The sequence below is a fragment of the Paraphaeosphaeria sporulosa genome, assembly GCF_001642045.1.
Source record: "Paraphaeosphaeria sporulosa strain AP3s5-JAC2a unplaced genomic scaffold CC84scaffold_7, whole genome shotgun sequence".
Classification (NCBI taxonomy): Eukaryota; Fungi; Ascomycota; class Dothideomycetes; order Pleosporales; family Didymosphaeriaceae; genus Paraphaeosphaeria; species Paraphaeosphaeria sporulosa.
In genome coordinates, this window is record NW_017253366.1 from 891,609 (window position 1) to 910,219 (window position 18,611).

The 18,611-nt window shown below is 54.7% G+C and overlaps 8 protein-coding genes across 8 annotated transcripts in view; 5 read left to right on the plus strand and 3 right to left on the minus strand.

Annotated features, from left to right (window-relative positions):
* CC84DRAFT_1197368 (kinesin light chain) overlaps positions 1 to 365 on the plus strand; it is a gene marked incomplete at its 3' end in the record, with an annotated part of 3,657 nt that extends 3,292 nt beyond the window's left edge. The window contains exon 3 of the mRNA XM_018181518.1: positions 12 to 365. Within this exon, the coding sequence (XP_018034078.1) occupies positions 12 to 365 (354 nt within the window). The remainder of the gene's footprint in view (positions 1 to 11) is intronic.
* A 1,047-nt stretch (positions 366 to 1,412) lies between these two features.
* Positions 1,413 to 2,783, plus strand: CC84DRAFT_1260819 (proline iminopeptidase). The gene is made up of 4 exons (XM_018185014.1): positions 1,413 to 1,602; positions 1,666 to 2,334; positions 2,385 to 2,503; positions 2,560 to 2,783. Exons 1-4 carry the CDS (start codon positions 1,488 to 1,490, stop codon positions 2,626 to 2,628), a joined length of 972 nt encoding a protein of 323 aa, XP_018034079.1. The 5' UTR covers positions 1,413 to 1,487; the 3' UTR covers positions 2,629 to 2,783.
* A 1,507-nt stretch (positions 2,784 to 4,290) lies between these two features.
* Positions 4,291 to 5,443, plus strand: CC84DRAFT_1197370 (cutinase; the record flags this gene model as incomplete). Its single annotated transcript, XM_018181519.1, has 3 exons — positions 4,291 to 4,309; positions 4,510 to 4,924; positions 4,997 to 5,443. 3 exons carry the CDS (start codon positions 4,291 to 4,293, stop codon positions 5,313 to 5,315), a joined length of 753 nt encoding a protein of 250 aa, XP_018034080.1. The 3' UTR covers positions 5,316 to 5,443.
* Positions 5,444 to 5,782: 339 nt separating this feature from the next.
* Positions 5,783 to 6,949, minus strand: CC84DRAFT_864782 (uncharacterized protein). Its single transcript, XM_018187694.1, has one exon. It carries the CDS (start codon positions 6,658 to 6,660, stop codon positions 6,007 to 6,009), a length of 654 nt encoding a protein of 217 aa, XP_018034081.1. The 5' UTR covers positions 6,661 to 6,949; the 3' UTR covers positions 5,783 to 6,006.
* A 1,810-nt stretch (positions 6,950 to 8,759) lies between these two features.
* CC84DRAFT_1165904 (uncharacterized protein) lies at positions 8,760 to 12,590 on the minus strand. The gene is made up of 4 exons (XM_018178822.1): positions 11,875 to 12,590; positions 11,153 to 11,822; positions 9,822 to 11,061; positions 8,760 to 9,769 (listed from the first exon to the last, which is right to left on the minus strand). Exons 1-4 carry the CDS (start codon positions 12,426 to 12,428, stop codon positions 8,997 to 8,999), a joined length of 3,237 nt encoding a protein of 1,078 aa, XP_018034082.1. The 5' UTR covers positions 12,429 to 12,590; the 3' UTR covers positions 8,760 to 8,996.
* On the plus strand, positions 12,563 to 13,443 carry CC84DRAFT_1123161 (acyl-coenzyme A thioesterase-like protein 13). Its single transcript, XM_018175651.1, has one exon. The coding sequence runs from the start codon at positions 12,763 to 12,765 to the stop codon at positions 13,216 to 13,218; it is 456 nt and encodes a 151-aa protein (XP_018034083.1). The 5' UTR covers positions 12,563 to 12,762; the 3' UTR covers positions 13,219 to 13,443.
* Positions 13,444 to 13,974: 531 nt separating this feature from the next.
* CC84DRAFT_1165905 (uncharacterized protein) lies at positions 13,975 to 16,084 on the minus strand. Its single transcript, XM_018178823.1, has one exon. It carries the CDS (start codon positions 15,968 to 15,970, stop codon positions 14,039 to 14,041), a length of 1,932 nt encoding a protein of 643 aa, XP_018034084.1. The 5' UTR covers positions 15,971 to 16,084; the 3' UTR covers positions 13,975 to 14,038.
* Positions 16,085 to 16,359: 275 nt separating this feature from the next.
* On the plus strand, positions 16,360 to 17,491 carry CC84DRAFT_1165906 (uncharacterized protein). Its single transcript, XM_018178824.1, has 3 exons — positions 16,360 to 16,617; positions 16,670 to 16,882; positions 16,964 to 17,491. The coding sequence occupies exons 1-3, from the start codon at positions 16,605 to 16,607 to the stop codon at positions 17,395 to 17,397; spliced, it is 660 nt and encodes a 219-aa protein (XP_018034085.1). The 5' UTR covers positions 16,360 to 16,604; the 3' UTR covers positions 17,398 to 17,491.
* The last annotated feature ends 1,120 nt before the right edge of the window (positions 17,492 to 18,611 follow it).

The window sequence follows — 18,611 nt, forward strand, 5'->3', positions numbered from 1 at the left end:
TGCACAGACAGACACTATCGCTGTCTAAGACGGTACTCGGGCATGAGCATCCATCAACGCTGATGACCATGAGCAACTTGGCATCAGTGCTGGGCCGCCAGGGCAAGTACGAGGCGGCGGAAGCAATGATCAGACAGACGCTGTCGCTGAAAGAGACGGTACTCGGGCGTGAGCATCCAGACACGCTGATGAGCGTGTACTGTCTCGCCCACCTCCTTGCGAATCGGCACTACATCCATGAATCTCTTGGTCTGTATGAAAGAGCATGCGCTGCTTACCCCACTGTCCTTGGGAACGATCACCCGACTACCCGTGCATGTCGCCAACATTATTCCGAAGCGCTTGCGTCGCAAAGGTGGGAATGATGTACTGAATCTTACAATGCACCAAACAACGGCGCAAGTACACAAAGAAGAAAAAGATTAAAGCTTTCACACGAGCTGGCAAAGATTGGAATTAAAGGCTCGAGATTCATCTTACGTTTAGTAGCTCAGCGTATGCACGTAACGCTATTAGACACTATGTAGCTGTGACTTTAACCTTACAAGTACTACATTATTAATAAATTGTTTAAGCTTGAGCTTGAGATAAGCGTGAGTCAGAATAGGAGTATTATATCTGTACCGTTAGAACGTGGGGGTTCTCCGCTGTCAACTCCCCATGCTCACGCCGTGGATCATTGACTAGGAGCAACGAGTTTAGATATTTCGCTGCCTTCCTCGGGATATAGTCTTTTGATGTCTATGTACAGCTCGACGAGGCCTAGACAAGATGCACGAACTTTCTTGTAGACCCGAAGCAGGCCGAAGTAACGCTCTCGCGCATGTCCACAGTCAATCGTGGTATTGTTGGCTACCGAGAAGGTGCATTTTTAACTATAGGTCACAGATGATAATTGGGGTGCGAGGCATTTATTACGAAACTACCTGCGCTTCTCGGCCATTGGTAACTTTGTTATGGCAGAAGATGCTGAGGCCGTCCCGTTACGCAGGGTGTCCCGCCACGTAGGGAGGGACGGTAGTATACTTTCATCCGTTATTCAAAGTGCGTATAGTTTGTTCTGGAAATTGGGCTTGATTATCCACCGTTTTTGAAATGATATTGAACACAGTGCGCATCTTCAGAGAAGGCAAGGGGTAGGCTGATAGTTGTCAGGCCTCCGTCTCGAGAACGGACCAAGGCGCTAAGGATTCGCTGCGATATCATTGAAAAGCAAGCCTCATCATTCCAAACTCTCCTGCATGAAGCTGACTAACTGATCTTATGAAGCAGCCTGAAGAGAGCTAGGTTCCAAAGGTGAGATGCAGACATGTGACCTCGTTGCCTGCGAGGCCGCCTTCCGGAATTTTATCCGCTTACGGTCTCGTCCTTCGTTTAGAGCAAGCTCCAACATCTTATCAGTCTTTATAAAGCCAAGGTCCCAATGAGCAACAAGCTCACTTTGAAATTCTTTTTCCATTTTCAAGATAGCATTCGCAAAACACGAGATGGCTTTGAAGACTGGATACTTACACGATGATGCTTTTGGCGATGGCCGTCTCCAAGTCACTGATCTACATACAGTGCATTACTTCCAATTCGGCAAGAGAGATGGAAAGCCAGGTAAGCTGTCACAATAGCGAGGATATGGTTTGGAGTTGTGACGTTGAGGCTGACAGGAGGTAGTCATTTTCCTCCACGGTGGGCCTGGTACAGGCTGCAAGAAGCAAAATACCGTCTTCTTCGACCCCGAAATCTATCGCGTTGTTCTTCTAGACCAGCGTGGTACAGGGTTATCCACCCCGCGCGGCGAGACCTGCGAGAACACCACGCCAGCTCTTGTATCTGACATCGAAGCGCTGCGCAAGCATATTGGTATCGAGAAGTGGCATATGGTATTTGGAGGGTCGTGGGGATCCGCATTAGGTCTTGCATACGCCCAGACGCACCCTGAGCGATGCGGATCACTCGTCATTCGGGGCGTCTTTCTGGGGACACAAGAAGAAAACGACAGGCATGCGCTTTCCACTTCCATGATCTTTCCGGAGGTATATGATCGCTTCGTGAACTACATTGCACCAGAAAAACGAGGGAATATCCCAGCAGCGTACCACGAGCTGCTCACATCAAACGATCCTGCCATTGCGCAAGAAGCGGCCTATGAGTGGGACAGACCAGAAGTTACGTTCACAGCGGTTCAAGAGGAGCCAGAAGCCGACGACGTGGAACGCATTCTTCAAGAGAAAGTGGAGCAGATGACCTCTGCGCTCATCTGTACCCACTATATGCTCCACGAGTGTTTCTTGGGACCTACTGAGCTGGTCGATGGGTGTGACAGGATTCAACATATCCCAGGTGAGTTGAAGAGATACACACAATGTCAACTTTGAGCTGACGACGAACAGTTCGCATTGCGCAGGGACGTCTCGACTTCGTTTGTCCACCTAGAGCCGCGTATGAGATCCACAAGCGGTTGCCGAAGAGCGAACTGCATTGGTTGCCGAAAGCCGGCCATTCTGCTATGGTAACTTTATCTTCCATCGAATAGTTTTTGTCGTCCGAGGCTTACACTTTTGGTAGGAGCCAGATATCTTAGACAAGCTGGTTGGATTTTGCGATGAGCTGGCACAGGAGGATTTGCACTTGTGATGGTTCTAAAATAGGGAATGGGTATGGTAATTCGATTGCCATTGTTTGGGTATCACTCTGGCACCCTAGAATACGGGAGCCTCGCTCCTATGAGCGTGTCATCTTGCGCAGCTGTGCTATCTGAATCCCACCAACTGTCATGCAATAAAGTGACCAATATCTTCCCGCTCGTACCCGGACTACGACATGAATCTGTTCGAGCTCCCGAATCTATCAGCTCCCGAATCTATCAGCTCCCGAATTTACTTCCCGACTTTGATAATTGATGATAACTGTTTGTCGTCCCAGGAGGCACAAAACCCCTGTAATCCCACCACCAAACACCCTTCAGTGTCCCGGTCCATTAATTCCCTTACAGATTCGGCTTGATGCCATACTTGATCCACGCCCGCGCCCAATTCAGCCACTTCTTCTGTTGCTGATTGGTATAATCGCCCACACGCAGTTGGGGTGAGGAAACCGTGAAGGTACATCCAGCAAGTGTCTTTTTGTCACTCGGCATCGCTGAAGGGAAAATTGCGAGGTGGCTAATGCCGAAGAAGACTTCCTCCAGGCGAACACGGAAGGATAATGCGTTATGCAACCCTCCATTGAAAAGAGGGTCTGCACGATGTCGTTCATCCACATGGGGTTGGATTTCCAATGTGAGGCCCAGCGTCTAGCAGACGCTCAGTCAGAAGGCTGTTGTCGCTTCTAAGCCCGAGCATGCAAGCAGCACCGAATTTGAAGAAGGATTCGACGTAACCAAGTCACTCAATACATTGACTCCAGAAGACCCTGCCCTCCTGCACGTACTGAACACTGGTGTGTGGATGGGCTTCGCAGAATTCCATACGATGGTTTCCAAGTCTGGAATGCCACCGCTTGTTTCGATCGTAGACGAATAACAGTGATCCAGGAGAACTTTGCGGGCGAGTCTGCGGCGCGTAAGTGGTGCATGGGTTGCAAAGGCTCTGCATCCTAGAGCCCTAGAGGAAAAAGCAGACGATATCTGGACGGTCTAACCGAATATTTAACATGTGTTCTTGAATGAATGCATTGCAGAATTGATGTTAGAACCGGATCTACCCTGCAAAACAGAACTGGAAACATCGACATTCATTCGGTAACACGGATTCCATACACTAGGTGACGACCTCTAGCTTCCCACATATGTAACTATTTCTCCTCTGAATCAGACACTGGCTAACCGCATGCGATTGAGTATTTGACAACACTGATGTGTAAGTTTGTGCACTGCCGACGTGGGCGTACTTTGCCTCGGTTGTGAATAGCTCGTGTTTTGATGTGCTACCGGGGTCAAGGGCAGCCCTGCAACGATCCACCTCAATCATTCGTTGCTACCTGGCGGGGTATCGGACCGACGCACGGCATGGGTCGAAACGGGAATGGGAGATTCCGATACTGAAGTTCCCGTACGTCACCTTCTCCTGACTGCGCGAACGCTACTCACATGTTTACCTTCTCGGAACCCAGCATGTCCTCTCTTCCTGTTTCAAGTCCAAGGGAACGATCCTGCAATTGGTGCAATAACACGGAGAACACCATGGCCGGCAAGGATCACGATTTCAACTCAAACTATTGAATCGGGCTTGAACTCGGTGTGAAGTATCCGAAGGGCGTTTGGTTGTTGCGCGAAACAACATAAAAGAAGGGGGTTCCATGCTGTGCGGGTGCTTTTGTATGTCGACTCTCGCCCGCCAAGTAGCACACCAATTCAGGACACTCCTCCAGCTCCAGGACCCCAAGCCGAATCGATTGTCTACAGGATGGTCTCAGTAGTCCGGCTGAGGCGAACAGCAAGCCTACTCGGCATCACGGCGATATACTTCGTGGCCGTTGCCCAGGCTCTTCCACCATCCGCACCTATATCCGAGCGAGACGCGGTGTCTCCCGCCGCTCTCGATTCGCGTGCGGATATCCCAGACGCTCTTGCAAAGTTCCCCTCCGGCCCCTTAAACCAGTTCCTGCGACTCATTAGCAGCCTACCACAAGGCGCAGCTGCACTTGATGCAGTTGGCAAGGTTTTGACACCGCTGCAACAAGGCCTGGCTGATGCAGTTGGCATCGACACAACGAAAGATGATCTGGCACAGAGCACTTCTTGCGCTGATGTTACGGTTGTGTTCGCGCGGGGAACGACCGAGCCAGGGAATGTTGGGTTGGTGACCGGGCCGCCCTTTTTCGATGCGTTGAAGGAGCAGTTGGGTAGCAAGTCTCTTGCTGTTCAGGGCGTGGAGTATCCTGCTACATTCGCTGGATTTAATAAGAATGGTACGGAGGGTGTGCCGAGCATGTAAGTTGTTGCCGTGGCTTCACCACGAAATCCACAATCTCCGAATAAGAATCTTGATGCTAATTGAATCAGGACTGCCTTTATCAACCAAGCTCTTACGACCTGTCCCGAGACCAAGGTAGTCGTCTCCGGGTATTCCCAAGGGGCTCTCGTGGTCCGTGGCACAGCCGCGTCACTGCCCGCAGACACAATGTCCAGGGTCAGTTCGGTTGTAACATTTGGAGACCCGAGGAATCAGACTGCCATCACCGGGGCGGAAGGCAAGACCTTGACTATTTGCTACGAGAACGATGCTGTGTGCAGCGGAGGATTCATCACAGTCGACCACTTGACATACGCGGATAATGCGGATGAGGCTGCACAGTTTGTTGTGGGAAAAGCTCAGGGGTGATTCGAATTTGCTGAGGGTTATTGCGATTGTCTCTGTGGCAGTTTCTGCGCCGGAGTGAACCTCCATGTGGTTTACGCAAGTGGTCGGGCATTGATTGAGGTTTCTCGGTGCTCATTTAGTGAGGTCGCTCCCTTTTCTTTCAAAGCACCGGCCGTACAGGATATCTGAATGAATTGCATCCTGTTTTCATCAAGTTCTCGAAGATGTATTGTGAAAATCAGAGGTGGTGTTGTTGCTGGCGCCCTCCCGGGCCCCCGAAAACCGTAGAGTCATACAAAATTCAAGGATTGACTTCCTTGACTCTGATCTCACGATGCTCCCCCTTCGGGGCTACTTCATGTAGCGATGCAGCTACGCTACCCCGCGTCCATGCGTCATCGCCGTAGACACTCCGAGAGTGGTCCAATCAGGAACATTCCTACTTCTCCGACACCATTCATCATCAACGCTAAATGCTGAGTCGACAAGCGAAGAACATCATACCTGGTACGCCAGGTTACAGCGGCGCCACACCCGCTCGGTCTATGCCATGTTCGGCAGCCGCAGGCGCGCGACTTCGTTCGACTCCGGTGCCAGAATGCGCGGTGTCACAACAGTTGCTCGGATGTGGCTGCAGCTTGTAGTATACTTTGTGAGCCATTTAGTGAACGCCCTGTCTTCTACTTCCGCTCACTTGGCTGATCACGGTTTCTCAAACTGCTTCTGGCTTCATCAGCTTCAGAGACTCCCGAAAGCGTCCCAACGAATATTTGCGAGCGCATGAACACGACCATGGCTGATAAATACAACGCCTACACCTCCGCCCCCGACCAGCAATACGCGGCTCCAGCCCAATGGTATCAACAAGCCGGATACCCCACGCAATCCGCTTCACAGGCATTCTTCTCAGACCAACCTTATCGGCCGCAAACCCAGTATCCCTACAGTCGGAACTACCCACAATACGAACCATACCGCGATCCGCCAGCGTAATTGACTCAGATAACGCCATCCCTTGGCAGTGACTCTCTAACACCACTGCAGTCCCTACTGCGAGCCCAACCGTAACTACAACAACTACTCCGCCTACCAGCCTCCACCACCGCCACCGCGCTACTCTCCAAGTCCCCAATACCAGTACCAACAACCCGGTGACCGAGCTCCATTCAACACCTACGGCACATACGATCCGTACGCAGCGCTGCCCTCCTCTCGCAAAGACGAGCGTGGCTTGATGGGCGCGGTCGGCGGCGGTGCGGCGGGCATGGTTGGCGGCGAGTTGCTGGGCGACCATCCGATTTCGGGAGCGCTGGCGGGCGCGTATCTGGGCAGTAAGATGGAGAAACGGCATGAGCGGAAGAAGCATGAGAGGGATGAGTTGTTCTTTGATCAGTAGATGGAGGGAGATGGCAGATATGGGGGTGGATATCACTGATGTACGGGCAGGATTGGAAGTTTGAGCGTACCACTGCTGCGGGTTAGACTTGTAGTGTTTCGAGTTGACAAGTTGCTGAGGATGCAGTATCACGCTGATTGATCTGGTGGAAGAGCGAGCCTGGATATTGCCGCACTGCTGACCGTTCTCATAGCGATTGGTCGTCTTGCTACGAGATCTGACTTTCTATGTGCCGTATGCGGAATATGTGAAATGGAACCTCGTGACATGGCGGTCCCCAAATGGGTATCAAAAGTTGCGAATATAACAATGATGTCGCTCAGGTATAAATTGGTTACGCCAGCAAAGGGACGAAAGAGAAGCCGAGCACAGCAGCCGCGGGATGAACTTTCAGAATCGATCCGGCACCAGTAAAGGCAGAAGTAGAACAGAGATTGTTGCGCTTAATATTGTAACTGTTCCGGTGGGTGCTGAAGACGTGAGCCGGGCGACGAGAAATTCGATCTTGAGGGCGACTGGAAGGGATTGGAGGGCGGCGCGATGGTTGACCGCGTCAACGGCGGCAGTTTGCAGGGGCTCGAGCATTTTTGTAGAGCAATCTGAGTCCGAGACGGTGGCATGTTGGTGGAACGGGAGCGGAAGCTTTGTCTTGAGCCACTACATCACCACAGGAGCCCGCTCTGAATTATTCAACATCGTGCCCGAGCTGGACGAAGGATTACTGAGCTAGCTAGAGCGCCGGCAACCGACGAACCATCCCCAGACCAACACGTTCCACTCGACATTTCAGACGAATTATTCACGGATTATTCAGCGATCCTTCCACTCCACATTTCGTTCACATTATTCACGAATGATTGACCGTTCCCGCTCTTCAGCCCGTGGTTGACACTTGTTGCCTCTCAGCTGACAGTCTGCCAACCAATCATGGTACCACACTACTGCACAGTGAATTCAGCTTTGCGGTCTCTCATCCACAGCGTGCTTCGAGCTTTATGAAATTGCTGAATTGGGAAGGTTTATGCTATCGTCTTACCGTCGCCGCAATCCACACCTCCCACGCCGACCCAGGGCAGAAGATTGACACCGGACTGTTAGCGAACAGTGTCAGCTTACATCCACCGCCTAGACACTCCTCAGGAGCTACCCAATCCAGATTTTTGACCGCGTGCTGTAAGCTGACCGTAGCGTATCAGCTCACACCCACAGCAATCAACACCTTCCATACCTACCCAATCCGGCAGTTTGCCCTCATCCCTGTCATGCCGGTGGCGACAGGTCATCCTGACCTGAGATTTACCTCGGTTGACCTGAGAATGGGTTAGCGCACACCTGACCTGAGCTGCACCTTGGACCTGACTTGACCTGAAAAGAAAAGCTCTTCTTGGCGCTAGCCTGCTTAGGTAAGGTCAGGTCAGGTACGCTAATTGTAGGTCAGGATGACCTGCGACCTGGGACAGTTTAAACCATCCCACCACGATCCACGGCCCACGCAGTTGCCGATTTGGGCAATTTGGGCTTGGGAACAGCCAAGGTGGACAGACATGTGCAGCGATCGATGGCTTTTGCGACATGCCGTGTCGGGAAGTCTGGGACTCTCAAGGACCCGAGACAGGTTGCAGGTCATGCAGCTCAGGTCAGGTCAGACCTTCAGTGTGTGCGCTAACAGGTCAACTGAGGTAAATCCTAGGTCAGGATGACCTGTCGCCACGACCCGTGAAGAAGGGTTGGTATACACGATGTGATCGACCGACTTGGCAACTTGCCCTTCTAGGAAGTTTGACGGTTCCCACGCTCGACGGTGAAGCTAACTATGCTCATCTAATGTGTGCGCTAACCGATCCTCAGGTCAACCGAGGTAAATCTCAGGTCAGGATGACCTGGCGATGACTCGAGCGTCCAAGGAAAGTGGTTGAATTTTGCAAGGCAACAGACGGATTTTGCAAAACTGCCCAATCAAGAAGTTCAAGCTCGGACTGTCGCGCATGGTGAGAAGGTTGAGCACTCCTGCGGGGATCGATGGGCTTGGCAGGCTGCCGTTTGAAGAAGGTTGGGGTCGAAAGTTGTGGACTTGGAGGTTGAATTTCGTGCTGCAATCGACAGTCCTCGCGGCTTGCCGAATCAGGAAGTTTGAGCATGGCACGGTCCACCCGAGCTCGCTTACCCGCTCGCGGAATGCCTTCCAAAGCGTAATCTATCGTACAATTACAATCGTGCTACTTCGTGTGTATATAACGGTGTCAGACATCATCCCAATCCCTTACTACCTGAACGCCGGCAATGCACGCGCCCCCATCCCCTCCCACTTACTGCGTAACCCCCTTCAACGCCTGCAGCATAATCCCGAATATCACGCCTCGTGCAACTCTTGCGTCTTGCAGCGCATCAAACACCCGCCCCAGCGCCTCCCCACTCGCCGCTTGCCCCATTACACTCGTCAGCGCCTGCGGCATCCCCCTCTCGACCAGCGACTTCCTCGCCTTCACCCTAAGTCTCTCCTTCTCCTCCTCCCCCATCTCGCCCCCGACCCAGCCCTTCTTCTCGCACTCTTTCTCCCAGTCTTTACTCTCCGCCTCAGTGGGTAGCGCATTCGCCCGTATCTTGCGAATGTGGTACGCGAGCCCTTCGTCGGAGGTATTCGCGTCGAGAACGGTGGACTGCATGAGCGTCTGGATGGACGTCAATTGCGGGTTTCCCGGGCGCAGGAGGAATGTTTTTGCGGCGTTCAGGAGGGTGCGGCGGAGGGACCACGCAGATGAGAGGGTGTAAAGTTCGTTGATGGTGGCGAAGAAGAGCTCGATGAGGACAGTGGTTTCGGGCTCGGAGAGGGGCGCGTGGGCGGCTTTGGGTTTGTCTTTCTTTTTGCTGCGCTCCGGGGAGGAGGCGGCAGTTGCAGTGGGGACTGCGGGTGCGAGATTGGAGGAGGTGAGGGAGATGGCGGAGGGGCGACGGGGGAGGGGAGGAACGGGAGGTGCGTCTGTGGCGATGGGAATGGAAGTAGTTGATGCGCGTGACGGGTGCCGGCTGTGAACGGGGTCGGTGTAGTCGTCCGATATCTCAGAGGGCATTGGAGGGAGGTCTGCTTGACGTTAGTATTACCGCGCTTTCCTTCTCAAGGGTGCAGGACTTACTCATGAGCTGGTCGCCGCCCATCGTGGGCGACAGATCCATGCTCTCCCTCACGCTCGCGGCCCGACTCGCACTTCTCGACCCACCGAACAGGCTGCTCGGACCGGAGCGCTTGCCATCGCCATCGGGGTTGTAGCTTGGCCGCCGCTCCATGGGCGCCTCTCTCTGCGGCTGCTGATCTATTATGGGCGAACTTGCGGCGCGGAGAGATTCTGTCGATGTACGCTTCGCAGCGAACGACATGGTGCTTTCGGACCGGATGTGCGTTGGGAGCTCGGAAACCGTGCTTTCAGCGCGGCCATGCCGGTTTGAAATGGGTGCATTGGACGTGGAGGTCGAGGTGCGCGACACACTTGGGCTTCTCGACGCCGAGTCTGCGCGCTTCTTCCCGTTCTTCGCGCCGAATGGGGTGGTGACACTGCCCAATACGCCTGTTACACCCCCGAAGAGCGCTTTCCCTCCGCCCGCGACGTCTTTGGGTGCTTGAGTGAGGACATTCATCATGCCCTTGCCCATCGTCTCGAATGCCTGACCGGGCCAGATACCGCCTGCGCCAGGTGATTTGCCGTTGCCAATCTCTTTGTCGAGGAAGCGTTTCATGCCTTCGCTTTCGGCGAGAGGCCTGTATTGCACAGCATCGTTCAGGTACCGCTCCAGCTCGCCGCGGAGCGACGCCTTTGTGTGGTTCTTCCACGTTGGCAGGTCCTTGTGGGCTTCCACGAAACCCATCGCGCCGGTGATGGGCGCTATGCGGCGAAGCACCTCGTGAAGCGTTTCAAAATCGGCATACTTCTTTGCGGACATCCAACCTTTGTAATAGTCCAGCGAAGGTTCGATCTGGATCAGGTACTCGGCGGTGGGTTTGTTCTTGATCATTCCCTTTTCGCCCGGCATAGAGTCATCGAAGATGGTCATCTTGCAGTTGTGGAGTGTCAGTGGCGGGGGTGCAGGTGGTGGGTTGTCCATCAGTGCTGTGGGAGGAGCATTCGAGACCAGCTGGTCGAAGCTGGTGAAGGCTTCTTTCCGCGGCTGCGCGTTCTCTTGGCCTGGAGGTGGCGTGTCGGATGATTGTGAGGACTGCGCGGGCATATTTGAGATGCCAAAGGCTGACATGTCGTTCTCTGCGAGCGTTTCGCTTTGCGAGGAAGTTGGGGTGACTACGCCCTGCGTAGTGCTTTCGGACTGGTCGTCGGTCAAGGACGAACTTGACATGTGTTGTTGCTCTTTCAGCCGTCTGGCATCCTGGAACTACATTAGCAACATTCCTTTCTTTCGCACTTGGTGTTGCGAGGTGTTCGCATCTTGAAGAAAGTCGCTGATCCAGTCGGCTTACCTCAGCTGCAATCATCTGGTTCAACCGCTGCGCTTCCTGCATAGCCTCGTCCATGGCCTGCTGTGCCCTGCTTACAACGCGCTTGTGCTTCCTGACCTCCTCGTTGTGCTCCCGCCTCTCGGCGCTTTCTTTGGCATTGCCAAGGGGTGATGCCTCAACGCCGGCATCAATGGCTTCCATGAGCTCCGGTTCGCCGTCCTCAAGCGCGTACACGATCCAGCCGTTGATCCACTCGGGCTTGGAACACGTGGCGACGATCATCTCCAGCACCACCTTGGCCAGGATCTGGTGCAGAAACTCGCGTGCTGGCTTGCAGTTGTACGTCTTGGGTTCCAGGTAGTTTTGCAGGATGTCCTCGGCGACACCGCCGAGCTGCTTCGTTTGGAAGTCTTTGTCGAGGATGGTGGCCAGCGTGCTATCGCGCTTCATCTTCAGGTACAGATCCACGGCCTCAGTCGCACTGTCGCCGGGGTTCGCCAGGATAGCATTGGCCAGCTCGGAAAAGAAGATGATCATAAAGGACGAGGACTTGGTCACGAAATCGACGAACGTATCGGCAGGCCGCTTGCGGGAGAGGTGGGTGGACATGGAGATGAGGAAAGCAGTCAACGTCTGGCGCGACGAGTTGGGGAAGAGAGTTTCGTTGGGAATGATGGGGTTGTACCACCACCTGCATTGCATTAGACATGTACATGGAAAGCAGATGGCGAGCACGAGCATACTTGACATAGTCGCGAATGATGGCGTCCGTCAGCTCCGTCAGCGCCGCTGCCGTCTCGGGGCGGAAGTCTGAGAAGTCGAGCTCCTGGCCCGAGTACAGCTTGACGCTGAGGTCGGCGTCATGGTCGTCGTCGCCGCTGCTCTTGTCTCGCTTTTCCCGCCACGAGAGCACGCGATGTGCAATGTCTACGCCCAGCTCCTTGCGCCGCACCTCGTGGCTCGTCTCAGGGCCGCGGTCGCCGTGCGCATGGCTTTCCCACGTCGCATGCAGGGCCACGCCGCCGACCACGCCGATGAGGATCAAGCCCACTCGTCCCAGGACCAGGTACGTCCCCGCGCCCAGGCCAACCAAGCACGCGCCCAGCGTCTCGTTGCTTGCCGTCGACAGGAACACCAGCGCGCGGTCCAGCAGCGCGCTCCAGTCCACGGGCGGCGCATTCGCAGCGGCTTTGGCGGCGTCGGCGCGGGGAGGGCTCTCTTCGGCGGCATCGGGGGTATCTGGCACGGGCGCAAGCGGGTCGCGCAGGCTCGGCACGGGCTCGATAGGGTCGCTCATGGTGTCGCTAGGGCATGCGCAAACATTGGGGGACGGCACCCTTCGTCTGGTGTGCTTTCGAGTGCGGTGGGCGGCAGCCAGCGAAACGGCGCAGCGTCGAGAGTCTGTCCTGTGGGGCGCGATCTGGCTACGGCGGCGGGATAAGCTGGCTCAGCAACGTTTCACGCCGCCCGTTGGCGCAGGCTTATTCGGGGATGCGCGGTCGCGCTGCCCCCTGCGCCCACGGTCCGGCGAAACCATTGCGCCGCGCTGCGCTTTCTTTTTGCAGGCCGATCTCGCCTCGGACGCCGTCCCACGACCCTCGACCAGCGACCACGTCCCCGAACTGCCTGCCATGGCCGCCCCCGCCAACGACCCCGAGCTGCTGTCCTTTGTCGAGCAGTACTGGGCCGGCCGCCTGCCGCACAGCGCCATCTACCAGCTCGTCCTCTCCGACGCCAGGTTCACCCACGCGTCCAAGGGCGTCGTGCGCGCGCGTGTGATCCTGACCAAGAACCACGTCAACTCGCACGGCGGCATCCATGGGTCGACGTCGGCCACGTTCTTCGACTGGGTCGGCGGCATGGCCATCGCGGCGTGGGACAAGCGCTCCAAGACGGGCGTCAGCACCGACATCCACGTCACGTACCAGAGCTCGGCGCGGGAGGGTGACGAGGTCGAGATCGAGGGCACCGCGACCAAGGTCGGCGGCACCCTGGCGTTCACAAAGTGCTGCATCTACAAGGTTGTCGATGGCGAGCGGGGCGCCGTCATTGCCGAGGGCAGCCACACCAAGTTTGTCAAGGTTTGAGGGATTGCGACCTGCAAAGGCGCCCAACTCCACACGCCATCTTCTTTGGGCCATCATTCCGCGCCCCATGAATGACGTTCCCACTCGGATGGCGGAGAGAAACATGCCCTGTCTTTAGAACTCGTGCCGAGCCTCGCGGCTACGACTGTGTGAGAATTTAAAGGGTTGACATGCACATGTGCAGCGTAGATATAGACTTTCAATCGATGCATTCACAATTTACGCTGCGCATTAGCTTTGTGCAATGGTGCATCATCGGCCAGACTTTCCTCCGTGCCTCCTCGTATAACATCTTTGCTGTGTGTACCCAGGTAATGTGTTCTTAAATCGGCTCCCCTATGGGCCTCGAGCCAAGAGTTGTACACGCTTTTCGGAGCACGATGAACACTATCGACCTTAGTACTGCGAAGGATCTGCGCTTCGCATAGCTATGGCGTCCATATGAGGATAATACGCCCAGTGTTGCACCGAATCTTCAGTGTTGGTAGGCGATGACTACTTTCTATCATGATTGTGTGATGGATTTATAGCGAGCCTCCGCAGGGGCTGAGACGGACAACTGGAGTTGCGCACACCTGACCCGGGCTCAGCGGTGGGTGTCAGAAAGAGTGGAAATTGAGATTGCCAGCGTAGCGAGTTCACTTTGACATTCACCAAAGATCCTTTCTCGGAGAGTCGGTCGCGAAATCCAGATGAAGACGAGCTCAGGGGCCTTATGTAAGCCGACTCTACCCGCATTCAACCCGCACATAAATTGTGCCTAGCGTGCAGCCTGAAAACAAGTGCTACAACACATCGCTCTAGCTATAGTTCGGTATCCCTACTCCTCCCATTGCTCGGGCGGATATCTCTCCATCCCCACACACACGCCTTCCCACAGATGCCTGCTCTCTCCGCCCGAAGGCCCACCATGTCTCTCCCACCCATTCACCGGCCACATAGGCACATAGCAGTACTCGCCCACCCCGCACTCCTCCTCACACCCCACGTCCTGTTCAGCCCAGCCAAGCCACGCAATCAGCTCTTGGAGGTCCAGCTTCCACCGCATCGCTCGGCCCTTGAGGATGTGGGGTAGTAAAGGCTTGGGCGGCGCAGAGGGATCGGCGGGCTGAAAGTACATGAACCAGTGGTACTCGACGTGGAGTCCGATCTTGATGGCTGTGCTGCACAGGGCGTGTAGTGTACCTGTGATGGCGTGGGAGAAGACGACGTCGGCATCGTGAATGTGCTCTTTGTTGACGGTGTATTGAGTTACGCAGCGATCGAGGGCGGCTTGGGCTTGGGGCGAGCGGGTGCCGAAGAGCATGGCGAGGTCAAAGTCCTCATATGGGAGGGAACTCGGGTATTCGAAGAAGGGGAGGAGGAACCAGTGTGTAAGTTGGCGGAGTGTCGCGAGCCATTCTTTGAGAGAATCATGTTCGTCCATGTTCGGGATATCGCTTGAGACGTAGCTGAGGAGCGTCTTCAGTTCGTCACTGTAGCGCGTGACAATTTCTTTCGCGATGTGTACCCAGTCGATACCCGATCCATCGTGGTTTGTATGGAGATTGTTTCGTAATCGTTGCTCCACGGCTTGACGCATGTACTGTGCATCCTGTCGATCCACGCTCGTCAGTCGGTGCTGTCTCCGCCGTCGTTGCAGGTCCAGAAGCTTCTGTTCCCGCCCTGTCTCGCCCATGAACGGTGTAGACCTCCATCTTCCATCGCGTCTCAAACCGAAACGCTCAATGTCCTCTGCTACCCTGACACGAGATTGATTTTGCAACCCTGGCTCATAGAACGAAAAGACACCACCCGCATCGAGCCTGATGCGCGCATCACCCGCATACCTCTTCGCAGCGGCGGAAAACCAGAACCAAGTGGATGTATTTCTAAAGGGTTCTCTTGGGTCGCTCATTCCAGGACCATTGGGCCCTTCATCTTCGGTCTCTAATCGATCTCGAGCGCTGAGTTGGATCGGGCGCTGGATGTAGGGTTGCTGCAACTCTGTCTGAGCAGGTTTCGCGCCATCAGCCACCTGTGGCGCCGAAACGTTCAAGTTCGACACCAGCTCCAGCGATGGGCTCTCAAAGTCGCACCAAATAAGCTCAAACCCCGCATTCATCCTGACAATGGCTTCGTAACCCCATCCCTTTCCTCCAAGACCACTCTCCTTCAACCACTTGCATAATTCTCTGGCACGGAAGTACTCATCCGCAAGCGGATTCCAGTGCTCTGGCGGATGTCCTCCTGGCGGTCTCCGTGGTGGACTGTCCCCATCTTTCCCTTTTCGAGGTGGTCTTCCTCCACGAGGCGGCCCTACCCACCCCGGTCTCTTCATACCTTCTGTACCGTTCTTGATGAACACCATCTGACTCCACGTTCCATCACCCATCAGATTTGCACTTGCGCCGTCGAAATAGACCGCTTTGATGTCTTTCTCGAGCCTGAAGGTAAGCATCCTACTGTCCGGCGTGTTGCCCATGATCGCATATGCCATGTATACGTCAAAAGCGAGCCATTCTGGGCTCGGCACTGCATGGTCGTCGTGGCGTCCATGGTAAAGTAGCGTGTGGCGTGGGATGGTCGCAGATGCGATAGTATGACCGTTGGGAAAGAGGGTCTGTGGATGTACAGATAGCAGGGCTGAAAGAGAGTGTGCGATGTGAGGCGAGGGAGACGTGAAGTTCAGATCATCAATGAACTGCAGAGAGGAGGCTTGGATGGCTGGGCTGAACGCGAGAACGCTCGCAAGAGCGGCGCGGAAGGCCATATCAACAGGGACGAGGGAATCCGTTCAACTTCAGAGAGACATGTTGATGCAGTAATAGTTTAGCTCAAGCTGGAAACCCCAACGTTGAAGCTGGGGTTGGACGTTGCGATAAGCTTTCTCGCGTCGCGGACAGGTGACGCGTCATCCAGCGACATGCCAAACTGGGACTAAAGCATTCATACTGCAAAATGGATGGATTGGATCCTGTGGAGTCCAAAGCAGAGATGCGAGAATTTTCGAGTTGGCCAAGGTCCGGGTACAAACTCATCGTCTGACCTGATACAAAGTTAAGCAGTAACTTGTGTCGTTTAAACAACGATGCACGCGAGTCATGTGCTGAGCAAGGGGCAACTCGACAACGGTCGCTGGGCTTCTGATCTCCGACTGACCTTCCACGCTGCGCATTGCCGCCGCCGGTGATGAGATCGTCGTGTCGCCAAGTCCGCCTCGTCGGAGCGTACCCGTGATGAGGGTCCAGCTCGAGCCAGTCGTTCCATCACAATGGCGCGACGCATGACGTCAATGCATGTGAAAGTCGGGCTCGCGCACACTCGACCACAACATCAGCGCAGCCTCGGTCTTCTTCCAGCGACGAGGAAATACCAATTTATCCCTCAAAGTAAAAGCTCTCGCAATGGAAAACCCAGGTGCGCGATTGCAAACCCCCGGAAATCGTCGCAAAGTACTGACAATCCGCAGCGAAAGACATCACCGGCGTGATCCATCTGCTCACACAATCGCCGCCGTCGATACAGCGCGAAACAATCGAGACATACTTCACATCAAATGCGTCTTTCACGCATCCGTTTTGCCGGACCGGAAGCTTTGACAACTCCCGGTCCCTAATTAGGGCGATATACCGGTGGTACAAGATATTGAGTCCTAAGATTGAGTTGACGGTCAATTCAGTGGGTGAGCAGTCCCCAGGCGCTTCTCTTTCGGGGTCGATGGCACAAAAATACCATTGCAGCTCAGGCTGACGGACCGCCCCAGCATACGACGAGCGAAACCTCATCCTTTACGTCAACATTACTCAGGTCTTTGGCATCTGGATGGTCCCGTTCCACCGTGCGCGCGTGAACCTCACCACCGTTCTCGAGCTCAAGCAAAATCGCGACGACAATAAATATTACATTCAGAGCCAGAATGATCTGTACCAGACAGATGAGTTCGTCAAGTTTGTCATACCACCGAGCTGGATCTTCGTGTGGCTGTGGCAGTTCTGGGCGACGTTCTTCTGCTTCTTGGGAGTGTTTGCGTTGTGGCCGATAAGCTATGCAGAGCAGTGGGCGTGGGATGAAGGCGAATCTCGGAAGGATCGGAAGCGCGAGGAGGGAAGGAAAGCGCAGAAAGGCTCAGACTTGCTTGATGGCATTGAGCTACAGGACCTTGAGCGAAAGGCGTTGGTAAATAACCCTAGCAGATAGTCGCCGATACTGCAGCTACATCAGTGCGGCCCTGAAAGGTACCAACGTAGCTCAGAAAATAGGATTTTTTTAGACCTATATGTTAGGTCGTCTGCATGCGGTGTGTATTTTCAGATCTGCAAAAACAAGCGTATACCGATGTGGAGCCACTCTCCGGATTCGGTTGCCAGTGGATCATCCGCCCTTAGGGCTTGACCTGCTAGCTGCGGGTGCCCAATATAGCTCCAATGAAACTATCGCCATTGTGGTCTTTGCCAATAGCCAAGAGAGCTGCGATGTTGAGAAATCGTGAAGATGACGCAGCTCCAAAGCTGTGGAGTTCTGTCGTGTTGTTGTGCAACCGAGCAGGGCATGCAACGTATCGCGAATGCTCGGGAATCCATGGCCAGACGGGTGCCAGACTACTGGGATGGAAATCGTATCTGTACAACGTGGGCGCAAACCCACATGCGTGGCCTCGAAGCGAGAAAGTAGGATTTGATCTAATCGACGATCGCCGCGATCCCCACTCTCATTCGCGAACATTATCGAATATCCAGGCGCGCAATTGCAAAAGTAAGGTGCGTGCGGGCTGAGAACTGACGTGCCGATAGCCGGACGAGGATTCTAACAAGTCACTAGAGCGCGTCCGCACGTGAATGGCGTGCGCTAAGCGGCTAGCATCTCAACGGACGTGAAACGGTGCGGAGGCGAGCGCATTGCCCTGGCAGAAACGGCTCGACCCCACGGGCTGGTAGGTGCATAGTTGCTCCCCAATACACCTAGTGACACGGCGCCAGGCGCTCAAGTCGCCGCGCGATGGGTTCCGATGTTTTTTTCTGGGCGAGCAAGATTGGGAAATGGTGGTGTGCCAATGCTACACGGACCACGACCGATAGTTCCTCGTGGTAGACCCGTTAGTGCGCGCCAACGCAGTTTTCTTCAGGCTCAGTCGTCCTGTATGATATGCGAACGTGACTTTTCTTGGGTGCTTGATCAGAAGGAGACTCTTGAGGATGCGAGTGACGCAAATGAAAAACGCGTGGTGTGTCGTTTCAATCAGACTATGCATAGATGGCAAGACAGCCAATCAGAAGTCAAGGCAGGCCCCGAAGCGACAAAGGCGTCAAGTGGCGCGTGTCTTCATGCATGGCTCCTGGTGATCTGCCGCCATGCATCTCTAAGAGAACCAGTCGGAGTCGCGCATGTGACGGCACAACCCTCGTGGAAAGTCT

What these genes read in the sequence shown, in the direction of transcription:
- CC84DRAFT_1260819 (XM_018185014.1), top strand. Translation starts at nt 1,488, where the DNA reads ATGGCTTTGAAGACTGGATACTTACACGATGATGCTTTTGGCGATGGC. An exon ending in CAAGAGAGATGGAAAGCCAG is followed by an intron (nt 1,603 to 1,665) that starts GTAAGCTGTCAC and finishes GACAGGAGGTAG; the next exon opens with TCATTTTCCTCCACGGTGGG. An exon ending in AAGCCGGCCATTCTGCTATG is followed by an intron (nt 2,504 to 2,559) that starts GTAACTTTATCT and finishes CACTTTTGGTAG; the next exon opens with GAGCCAGATATCTTAGACAA.
- CC84DRAFT_864782 (XM_018187694.1), bottom strand. Translation starts at nt 6,660, where the DNA reads ATGCTTCTTCCGCTCATGCCGTTTCTCCATCTTACTGCCCAGATACGC.
- CC84DRAFT_1165904 (XM_018178822.1), bottom strand. Translation starts at nt 12,428, where the DNA reads ATGAGCGACCCTATCGAGCCCGTGCCGAGCCTGCGCGACCCGCTTGCG. An exon ending in ATCATTCGCGACTATGTCAA is followed by an intron (nt 11,823 to 11,874) that starts GTATGCTCGTGC and finishes AATGCAATGCAG; the next exon opens with GTGGTGGTACAACCCCATCA. An exon ending in GGGCGGCGACCAGCTCATGA is followed by an intron (nt 9,770 to 9,821) that starts GTAAGTCCTGCA and finishes AACGTCAAGCAG; the next exon opens with ACCTCCCTCCAATGCCCTCT.
- CC84DRAFT_1123161 (XM_018175651.1), top strand. Translation starts at nt 12,763, where the DNA reads ATGGCCGCCCCCGCCAACGACCCCGAGCTGCTGTCCTTTGTCGAGCAG.
- CC84DRAFT_1165905 (XM_018178823.1), bottom strand. Translation starts at nt 15,970, where the DNA reads ATGGCCTTCCGCGCCGCTCTTGCGAGCGTTCTCGCGTTCAGCCCAGCC.
- CC84DRAFT_1165906 (XM_018178824.1), top strand. An exon ending in GTTGACGGTCAATTCAGTGG is followed by an intron (nt 16,883 to 16,963) that starts GTGAGCAGTCCC and finishes GGACCGCCCCAG; the next exon opens with CATACGACGAGCGAAACCTC.